General features: G+C 42.2%; 2 protein-coding genes across 2 annotated transcripts in view; both read right to left on the minus strand.

Annotated features, from left to right (window-relative positions):
• The window catches only part of LOC133130071 (docking protein 4-like), a 13422-nt gene extending 11162 nt beyond the window's left edge, over positions 1-2260 (minus strand). The window contains exon 1 of the mRNA XM_061244315.1: positions 2136-2260. The gene's annotated coding sequence lies outside the window, so the exon portion shown is untranslated. The remainder of the gene's footprint in view (positions 1-2135) is intronic.
• On the minus strand, positions 2145-9466 carry LOC133130069 (protein VAC14 homolog). Its single transcript, XM_061244313.1, has 6 exons — positions 8558-9466; positions 6732-6882; positions 5896-6063; positions 4857-4919; positions 3072-3179; positions 2145-2302 (listed from the first exon to the last, which is right to left on the minus strand). Exons 1-6 carry the CDS (start codon positions 8659-8661, stop codon positions 2270-2272), a joined length of 627 nt encoding a protein of 208 aa, XP_061100297.1. The 5' UTR covers positions 8662-9466; the 3' UTR covers positions 2145-2269.
• Positions 9467-11479: the final 2013 nt, after the last annotated feature.

Genomic DNA, 11479 nt, shown 5'->3' on the forward strand with positions numbered 1-11479 from the left:
GGATGAACGTACTACATTGCACAGTTCCTGTGAATTTTGTTTATTTTTTCATGCTCAGTTGACATTACTGTGGAATTGCCAATTTCGTTTTGCAGTCCATCAAAATGGCAAGAAATCTTAGTTACAATCACAGAAGCAATTACACAAGCGCTAATGACAAACTATGTGCTATCCAAGCAGACTTGGGTGAAAATAAGTGATTGTTTTAGATTCAAAAACTTTTTCTGCACTTCACTACGCACAAACTATGCCATTGGCTGGCTCAATCGTACAAGGCAATATTAATCGAGAGCAGAAAAGTTTTTGAAACCAAAGCAATTACGTAGCTAGTTAACCCACATTTAGCCTACTGTGCACGTTGTTTTCATTATTCCATGAAGTAATTATGTATTACTTTACCGGCGTATAAAAACGGCGTATAAATGTTTTTTCACTCCTTCGCGTCTCTTTGTAACATTATTCCTCCACGGCAATTTGTCTTCAATTCGTATTTTCAAAACTACGTAGTTCGCTAGTAACTTTTAGGCCTATTGTTATGAAATTTTCACTTTTTGCTTCGTGCCTTCTACTCAACTTAAACGGTCATTCAACTCCGTAGCATATGAGCCAACTAAACATGTTTTTTTGTGTAATTTTTGTGAAAAACATTCATTTTTTCTGTATTTGGAATTTAAGTGGTAGCCTACCATTCAGCTAACTCGCAGATTTTAAGGCCTGCTCCAATAAATGTAACGATCAATGTCACTATTATTTTTCCCCACATGGCAAGAAACGAGGCTAATGTTGCAGTTAACATTTTTTTAAGCGTTGTTATTCGAGGCAAAACACCACACATTCTAAAAAGCAAAAATGGCCACAACTAGAAAGGCAATTACGTATTTAACACACATTTAGTCTACTGTGCACTACTGTGTATCCATTCACTACAGTAATTCTGTATTACTTTACGGACGTATAAAAATCTCACTCAGTCGATTATGAAATAAAATCTCCTACCCGCTAAACCGACTGTCACACCTTCAGCACTGTGTTCTGCTGTTAACACTTTAATCGTGTGTATTTGGAATTTAAACGGTAGCGTACCATTTGGCTAACACGCGCACCATTTTAAGGCCTGCTCATATTTCCAAACGTTACAAATTACATAAGCTATCAATGTAGCGATGGACGTCGATATAATTTTTCCTACATGGCAACAAACTACGGTTTCAGTCAACATTTTTTAAACCGCTACATTACAAACAAAATAGGCTAACACAAATTCTGAAAAGCAAATATGACCACAGCTAGAAAAGCAATTACGTTGTTAATCCACATTTGGCATAACCTTACTGTGCGCGTCGTTTTAATAATTCCCTAAAGTAATTCTGTATTTTAAGGCCTGCTCATATTTCCAACCGTTACAAATGACATGTATGCTATGCTATGACGTTACATGTAAACGAACAACGTCGATATCATTTTCCCTACATTCCAAGAAACTACGGTGCCAGACAATATTTCATACACCGTTATGTTATTAGACGCAAAATACCACAAATTCTGAAAATCATATACGACCTCAAATAGAAAATGTCTGAGAATTATAACCTGCGCAATAAAAAGGCGAGCTACACTCATTTAAACGATTTCCAAGTAATTCGGCTGCTTGATCTTAGTAGCCTACAACGTGTCTGAAGCGATTGTTAAATTGCAACGATAGATAGCGGTTATGAAGTATAGCTTCTTTAAGTTGAGTTGCTATGAAAGATACAATGTACTGCCAAAATGAAGAAAACGTCTTTGGAATCGTACAACCGCGCCGTGTGCATCCCGCATTTGCGCATTGACTTGCGTCTTTTTTTGTGGGGGGGTTTACAATTAATTCGTCAGTGACTTCTCATTATTATTTATTTTATTTTTCAGTCTTGGATATTAGCCACATGTTTATTAATCGCCTGACCTACCGTATATATAAAACACACATTGTTTGGTTACTGTAATGTGCCTGTATGCAGACCATCTTGGGTGGTTGGCGCAAACTAACAGTATTCGATTATTTAATAAAGTCGAATTTGGCTGGTAAAAAAAAGCATCGTTTTCTTTCCTCCACTGAAGTCACACGATGAAAAAGCAAGAGACACGGAGAGCCTTACGTTCTGCGGATCTCCTTGCTGCTGTTCCCCAAAATCTGAAAGAGTCCGTCCAGGATTTCTGGCAGGTAGTCCAGGAGGTTGATATCAGGGACCGACTCCAACACCAGGATTTGAAAGAGCGAACCGACCACCAGTCAGAAATTCTTCATGTTGCGCGCGCGCGTGTCCTAATATCCAAAAACCATACAACGAAAGAGAAAGAGACTATTTTATTTTTCTCATCACTGTAAACATCTTGCAACTTGACAGTACCGCCGTTCATAAATCCAACCAGCAACCAAAATGCGTGGAAGTGATTATATTGTATGAGCAACCCTACGGATTTTGACAAATATTGCAGACGGTAAAGACTTAAAAGATTCCGCTAGTTACACGATTGACAGCACATGGTAGCTCCATCCTCTAAGGCAGTGGTCTCAAACTGCGTGCACGGGCTGTGTGTATGCTGGTTTTTATTCCAGCATCATATCTTCAGTATATAATTAGTTCAATTATTTGCCGAATTAGGGCTGCATGGTTGCACATAACGTACAGTATATAAAGGGAAATGTGTCACGTGTGTTGTCAAAATAACGACTGTTGCTCATATTCTGAGCTTTAATGCAGTTAAATGCATAGGGCTGAATGTGTCATTTGAATCAATTAAGGCAGCCATCTTTAAGAAGACTGGTAGGATAACAATCACCGCAAACCACCATTTTATGTATTATAGCATTTACTTCTTTGTACAGAGTGAATGCTATAAACCGGGGATGTCAAACTGAATTCCCAGAGGGGCAGCCTGCAGACACTGCGGCCCTCCAGGACTGGAGCTAAACCTACAGGCACTGCGGCCCTCCAGAACTGGAGATAAACCTGCAGGCACTGGGGCCCTCCAGAACTGGAGTTAAACCTGCAGGCACTGGCAGTCTTAAAATGTAGGGGTCTTCCGCTCACCCAGGATATGATGAACTGGCGAACGTACTGGTTATTGGAGTAGATCCTCTCACGCAGCAAGGGGACAAAGGCCACCAGGTCAAACTTGTTGCGCTCTGTCACAATGTCCTGTGGAGGAGGGAGAGAGAGAGAGATGGCATCATCAACATCTTCAGGGTACATCTCAAGGAGCCTGACATTAACACAATTAGCAGGGAATGAACAGTAAACTGGACTAAGAGACCAATGGTGAAGCAGCCAATGAAGAGGAAACTGTTAGTGTTTCCCGACAGAGAGCACCCCAGCCTGAAGATTTTTTTAAAAGTCTTTGTTGGTGTTTCTTGGGTCTCGGAAACCATGGAAGTGTCACAGAAGGGTACAGATTTGGTTACAGTCATATAGAACAGCAGGCAAGACAAAGCCTTGCATGTATAAAACTAATGTGATAAAGCACGGGACGGGGGATTCATTTGCCTTTTCTTTTGGGAGGGGGGGGGGGTTCTTTGTCTCCTTTAAAACACGAAACTGTTGTGTGTTCTTCCTGCAGGGCATCTACTCCTATCTTTACGAACTGAAGATTTGCATCGGTTTCACATGTACTATAATAAGATCACACAACCATCAGCATATGCCATATGTACAACGCCAGCCCAATGAATAGCAAGGTTTGCGGTCCTGCCCTGCCGTCCTGGCCTGGCGTACATAGTGTTCATGATGTGGCGTATCATCAGTGATTCATCGTGACAGTGCAGTTATTGTGCATATCCTCGAGTTTATGAAGGTTCCCGACCATGACCATGCACAGACATTTCCATTAATTTCCTTTTATTGCATAAAAAAACTTTTGAAAGCAGAAAACAGACTAACAAAGAGGACTACTCAGTTTTTATTCTTTGTTATCTCTCCTCAACTCTCACTAAAGCATGAAAGTGACTTGATTCTTTAGTTACTTAGGCCTGTGGCTGGCCAGTCCTGGGTTCTGTGTATGCTAGTTTTTGATACAGTATTGATCTTGATCAATTGGACAGGGGTCCCCCAGAACAAATGCTCACAATATGCTTAACCAAATTCATTGTTAATAATGGCAAATCACAACACCATGGGATTACATAATTCCCAAAACAGTTACGATGACAGAGCTGAGGCAGTATTGATGACATCAGCAAAGAGAAAAGGCCTGTAGCCTCTGCCTAAACCTGTCTTTTGTTTTTATCTTTGTGCAAACACTGGAGCGTTTCAACATTACATTCTAGGTCAATACTCTATGATGTGTAAACACAGGGACAAGATCACAGGTTCACTCCGAGTACCCAGTCATCTCTACTTTGGCTGAAGAAAAGGCAGCGGTTGACATGACCCGATTGGACCCGAGTTCCCACCCCGATTGGTCAGTAGATTCAAAAAGCCCCTTAGCCTGGTTATCTACCCTTTCACACAACCACTGACAAGACCTGATTGCATCAAGATCCCACGCACCAATTTGCTGGTTGATTCAAAAAGCCCCCTTAAGCAGAGCTATCTATCCTTTCATGTGACAATTGACGCAAACTGATTGGATCGAGTTCCCAAACAGCCTGTTATCTGCCTGCCCGCAATCCTGCCTTTTAATGTGCTTTCTCAATGTGCTTTGCAGTTAGTTACTTGTGTTAGTTAGTTATGCGTTACTTGTTATCCATCAAGGACTACTTTGGAAATAAGTGTTTTGTGGTACACTTTTACACATCATCCTCTGGGTTCAAGCTAACATGCTTTACATTTTTACTATTTTTATACTGAACTGAAATGACAATCTCCCCGGACTCTCACCTTCAGAAGTCGATCCAGCAGTTCAGACCCACTCTTCACGTTGGGGTCTGGGTCTGCAGCCAGCTGGAAGAAGGCAAGGGAATGAGGCGCTGAACACAACGATTAAACGCCACCACCCACCCCCCAATCATCCTGTCACGCGTCCCTCTGCGCTGAGTGACACGGCTGTCGGAGCATGACATCACAGCGTGTCATTGCCAGACATGGGTCAAACCATCATTCAAAATACAGTAACCCATTAGACCCCCCCAGCCATATTTCATGCAGATTGCTGACTATTTCAAATATAAATCCTTGTTTACAAGAACAAAATTCATTTCTTGTGATCTGTACATTTAGGTTGATACAAAGGTTTCCTTTAAGTTGTGTATAAAAATTTTACCAGCCATCAGATGACCTGAAGTGTTTAAAATGTGTATTAGACCCAGGTCTGTTCACCACACTGTGCAGCAGAAGCCTTTGCCGTTACCAGAACATGGACTCCACCCTGTTCATTGCTTTCATTATGTCACGGTGACCCAGCTCAGTGCACAACCTCACGCTCTACACAGCAGCAGTCTGCAGGGACGACAGTCATTTGTGGGCCCTCTCCCTGATGACAGCATGTCATTCTGAAACCCTGGTAAAGCTGAACATGAATAAAATGCGTCTCCTTTTCTGACATTACTTACAAATTTTAATATATTTATATTTTAAACAGAGCTGCTGAGGTATCGTGCTGTGACCAGTGGTTCCCATCCCTGTACCCGAAGATTTACCATCATGTAGGTCTTTACTCCAACCCTAACAAAGCACACCTCATTGAACAGCTAGAGCAGGGCTGCCCAACCCTGTTCCTGGAGATCTAACAACCTGTAGGTTTTCACTCCAATCCTAACAAAGCACCCCTCATTCTCAGATCTCCTGGAGATGCCAATCAGTAGAATCCAGTGGGTGAAATTAGGGTTAAAATAAAAATCCACAGGATGGCAGGGAGGGGAACCGCTGCATTCGACCCCTCTCTGCCCTTCCCCGGTGTGCGGAGACTGCGTGAGGGCACCTTGCTCAGCCCATCGAAGAGGACATTGAAGTGGGGGAGCACCGCGCCCCGAGCCACCTTCACGATGTTGTACAGCGCCTCGCAGGCGTAGTAACGCAGGCGGCTGTCCGAGTCGTTGAAGCAGGTGAGGACTGGCTCGATCAGCTCCTTCAGGTACAGCCCCGAGTCCTGTGTGTAATGCAGACAGAGACATGGATGTTTCTTTGTGGCAGCAGTGTAGGTAAACAATGCTACTGTGCATCAGTTGGTAAGTAACGTTACTCTATGTGTCAGTAGTGTAGGTGAGAACTGTAACTGTTTGCGTGAGTAGTGTAGGTCAGTATTGTAACTTTGCGTCAGTAGTGTGGGTGATGTTTCATTGTGACAGCAGCATAGGTAAACAACATTACTGTGCATCGGTTAGTGAGTAAAGTTGCTCAAGTGTAGGTCAGTAGTGTGGGTGACTAATGTTTATGCGTGTCAGTACTGTGGTGATTAATGGTACTTTGTGTCAGTAGTGTTGGTCAGTGCTGTCAATGGGCATCAGTGGTGACCGTAAGTCAGGGGTGCACATGTCCGGTCCTCAAGGGCAGGTCTGCAGGTTTTTGTTCCAGCCAATTGCCTTGTTTTTAATTTGCTGACAGTTCTATAAATTACCCTGGTTCAAGCCTGTACTTGAGCACAGTAAAACCATTATGATGCGCTTGCAGTCTGCAGCTGTAGCTGGTACTCATACACATGTCAGATAAGATATGATTGAGTCAATTCAATAATTAAGACCAGAAGTTGCCTCAAAATCCTGAAATGGATTGGCCCTTGTTGCGCACCCCTGCTGTAAGTAGTGTGCCCTTTCCTACCTTCCCCAGGGCGATGGAGCAGGCAGCCAGGGCGATGAGCCCCCCCTTGCGGCTGTGGGGGTGCTGCGACAGGGCAAACTCAGAGGCCAGGATCTGGATGATATGTCGTATCTGGGTGGAATTATTCTGGGCAACAAACTCCCGCACAAGCCTGCAAACACACACACACACACAGTTTACTACAGAAGTAAGAAGTTAGCCCAGTGGTCCTCACTCCAGGTCCCGGACAGCAACAGGGATTGTGGGTTTTTGTTTTCGTCTTAATATCAACAACCAATTCAGATCCAAGCCATAATGTGCAAGCCAATGTCCTCAGGACCAAAACCGTGTTTCACAGCACAGCAGGGGAGCTGGTGCCCCGCTTGTATGTTTGCTGAACCAATCCACAACCTTTGTGCTCAGACTAATTCCAAGAAGCTTTCGAAGTCAGTGGTCACCCCCTTACATTCCCATGTACACTCGGGTCATGTGATCAGGCTCAAATGCTCTGTCTTTGTGATCTATCCATGCAGCATTGGGCAGCCTGTAGCATAGTGGTTAAGGTACATGACTGAGGTCGGAAGGTTTGATCCCTGGTGCCGGCACGGCCGTTAGGCCCTTGAGCAAGGCCCTTAACCCCACATTGCTGCCTAATCTAATCAACTGTAAGTCGCTTTGGATAAAAGCGTCAGCCAAATAACATGTAATGTAATGCAATACCAATGGACATTCACATTGCTTTAAAGCCAAGGTGTCAAACTCCAGTCCTGGAGGGCCGCAGTGTTTGGTGTGTACATTTCAGTCTTTCAGTCCACACACCTTGTTCTCAAGGCCTTAATTGGCTGCTGATTGAAAGAAAACAACAAATCCCAGCAGACACTGCGGCCCTACAGGACTGGAGTTTGACACTCCTCCATTAAAGCAAAGCCGGTCCTGGAGAGCAGCATGGTGTGCTGGTGTTTGGCTACTCAGCACTTAATTGATCAATTAAAGTGGTTAATTACACGGTTAACACTGCTCACCTAATTTTAAGGCAAAAACAAAAACCACCACACCCCGCGGCTTTCCAGGACTAGGAGTGAGGACAACTGCTTTATTCGCATCACCCTCTTTCACACTGATGTCTGCAATAAGAGTAGCTAATTAAACCAGCACCGTCTGAAAGGTTGTAGTCAAAACTGTTAAATGGGAAGTGATGTGAAAGTGAAACAGACCACGGTCACAAACGGCAAGCATTTTGCGGGCAGCTGAAAAAAAACATCACATCGCATGATTTCGTTTATTTTGATTAGTGTACTGTACACTAATACGACTAATACGCGTACAGAAAACAAAATACGTTGTGGCAACAAGGGTGTAATTGTAGCAAATAATGTCCTAAAAGACACCAGTTAATTGACCTGCATACCAATCATCTGATTGGTGAAACAAATGTAGGCCATTTAAGCAGTAGGCACAACGAAGTAAGCTGTAGTGGGGGGTGATTAATTAACTACATGTTAAATGGTTTTTTGACAAATGATAGAGACCATAACGTTAGTGCGAAAACGAGGAAACGCACATGGTCAAGCGGTAAAGCGACCCAATCATGTGATTTCCCATTCCCAGTCAATATTATTGTGCGGTGCCATGAACACAACACGGAGACATAACATGACGTTTCAGGGAGTTACGTAGGCCTATCTTCTGTATATGGTTTTCTTTAAATTATGAAACAAAAACACTGCATTAAAAAAAATGTCTCATGCGAATAGCACGCATTCAACTAACAAACGTACGCAACGTTACGAACAAGTTAAATTAAGAATTATCTAGAGCTATTCAACATGCGAACGCAAGTAACTTACTTCTCAATCTCTAAAGCGGCAACTTTTCTCTTTTCGTAAAGTTTGTCGTTGAGAGCTCTCACGATGTTGGGTGTCAAAGGGGAGAAGTCCTTCTCTGTGTTCATTTTCACAAAAAGGCTAAATGTCGAGCGATGCAGTTAACAAAGTGCTTTGAGTAGACGGTGATCTCACCAGAATTACCCTACGCTAGATAAAAACGATAAATTAAAAGCCAGACTCGGTTAGCACATTAAAATGCTGCCAAATACCCTTAGAATATAGCACTACTTCTATATAATAACGTGAGCAAACCACCGGTCACATTTGCAAGTTCATACAATATGTGAATTAAGAGCCTCGAGCAGTTAGGTTCTGCTATGTTACATTACGACGATTCGCAGGTAGCGAGCAAGCCAGTTGACAAATTATGAGCCAGCTAAATTTAGCAAATATCTTATCAAAGTAACGTTAATAATAACTAGAAATGTTAATACCCCAGGCTACCAACAACCACAAGCTAAATTAGCAAGCTAACTACCGGTAGACTACCTCCAAGTACGTGTAGTAATGGAAAATGCGACCAAAGAACGTGTTTTAAAGTCGCCGGATCCAACAAGGAGGAATGCTAATATATATAACACCTAATATCCCCCCTTCACTGAGGTAAGTTAAAATATATTCCCAAGTGGTTCTCGCGTTTGAGTGATGAACGCTGAAGCCTAACGTTAACGTTCCCCTGTAAAGATTAGATTTGGCTGTAAGCTATCTCAAATGACAAGCCTTTTCTTCACAAAAAATATGAATCAGCCGGTATTTTGTGATGCTGAGTTCGTCAAGAAGAAGCAATCACGATGACTGATGCCTCTTCAAAGAACTGCTTCAAAACAAGCTATTTGACTGCAGCCATACTTCCGAATTCACATGACATATCTCCACCCCTTCTAGGCTGGATAGTCGAGCACCGACTTTTTTCTTTTTTTGCGCAACCAAATGTCTCATGTTGAGAATGGTACCCTGAAAACGGGGCGTGGATTAATTGACGTGAAAAAATACATACATGTATTTATGAATATTAAATGGTTATGGTGGACCCACAATCTGCACCACCTCAAAAACGTCTGATATAGCCTAATCAAGTTTTCAAAGAAGAATACTTTATGATTTCTTTATTTTCATTATATTTTCACGCATCGTATGATACATAAACTAGAAAGTGGATGTTATAAGTCCAATTACACTTTTGCATTAATATTGTTTTGATACTTTGACCGTCCGTAATCAGTGACAAAGGTAGTTTCTGCAAACATAATCATTTCAGACTATGTGTCAATATCTCCATTTAGTAATTCCTTCTCTTCCTTATTCACAAGCCTTGAGGCATGCAACTTGATGGTTCTCACAACCACTTCATTCTAGCTTTACATATGTCTAGCTCTAGTTGTGTTTCCTTACCTTGTTAAATCAAGCTGAAAGCATCAAGTTACCTGATTGTAATACTGTATACTGGAATGTGAATGGTATAAACACACAAATTAAAAAACTAAATTACTGTGCCAGTGTGTGGGTTGCATTATTTGAGATTCAAGCATGTAAAATGGATAGAAGATGTAGAAACCAGCAGCCATTTTGCCATGTACCATCTCCATGTAACTGTCTTCTGCAAGACAGAAGTCATTCATAGATCAAACCAGGAGCTCGTATTTGGTGAGAAGGGTAGCCTATAGTTGCAACCTCCTAGACTTTCTTCTGTATGGCCTGGTCCACGTTCAACCCCGACAAAACGTAGCGAAATGTTTAAAAATGTTTTAAGCAGAGGTGGTGGCGTGTTGAACATCCAATTGCAAACAGTGGGCGGAATGACTGATACAGTACGGTTTGCTCCTAAGGCGTCTGGAGAAGACGTTATCCGGCCTTGAAAGCATAGGCCTACGTCATTATCAATTCGGGCTACACCCCCGACACACCCACCCACCCAACGGGTGCAAACATTCCTCAAAGTCTGTTGCAAAACATTGCACACCGTTGGGAGAAACGTTGTGTTCAGATCATGCCCCTGGACAGAACAGGACGCGGAAACTGACATAACGTTAAAAAAAAAGGTTTACGCATAGTCGACCTGAAAGCCACAAGTCACTGATTTATAGAAATTCGAAAATAATAAAGCTTATAGCTATCAGAAGTTGTGGCTTTCTTTCTTTTTACAAAGTGCTTTTTAGTTTTTAGTCATCAATAATCTCCAGTAGAAGCAATACTGCATTATAAGTGTGTTAAAATTGTTTTATTTCACGATTTCCAGTTTATAATTGCTAAAAATATCTGGAATTGTATCAATTTGTAATTAGTGTGATCTGTTTTGTATTCCCTGTTATTGTTGAAATTCAGGAGCATTTCAAACGGACTAATCTACGTATGAAGCAGAGAAAACGACAGCGCAATCAAACAATTTCATGAGGATGAGTTTGTATTTATAATAACGCGTTCTATCAAATCCTTGAAAACCTAAATTATTAAAATTGAATGCCATTTGTGGAATTGTCCATCACTGTATAGAAATAGGAATCAGAAGTCTCTCGACCTCTACATCTCAGACTGCCTCAGTCAACAGTGATCAACCTGCTTGGGTTTGGTTCTTGGGTGAGAGGCTTGTGTACTAATATTGTCCACGTGACCAATAAGGGGCAGCCCTTGTGTCATGTTGGAGTTAACTTGTTTGCATTTCACCCCCAAACTGTCAATGCACAATCATATTATGGCGACGAGGATCAACTAAAGAAAAAACCGGAAGATGTTCGGCAAAATATTGGCGTGAGTAAGACTAGTTTACCGAGTGAAGTGTGGCTAGCTAACACAGGTGCGCGGCGTAGAGTGGATAATTGACGTTGTGCTTTGAGCTAGGAAAGGCCGAGCGCTCTCTTTATCACGTAGTTGCAAGGAAATAAATAC

The sequence above is a fragment of the Conger conger genome, chromosome 6, assembly GCF_963514075.1.
Source record: "Conger conger chromosome 6, fConCon1.1, whole genome shotgun sequence".
Lineage (NCBI taxonomy): Eukaryota > Metazoa > Chordata > Actinopteri > Anguilliformes > Congridae > Conger > Conger conger.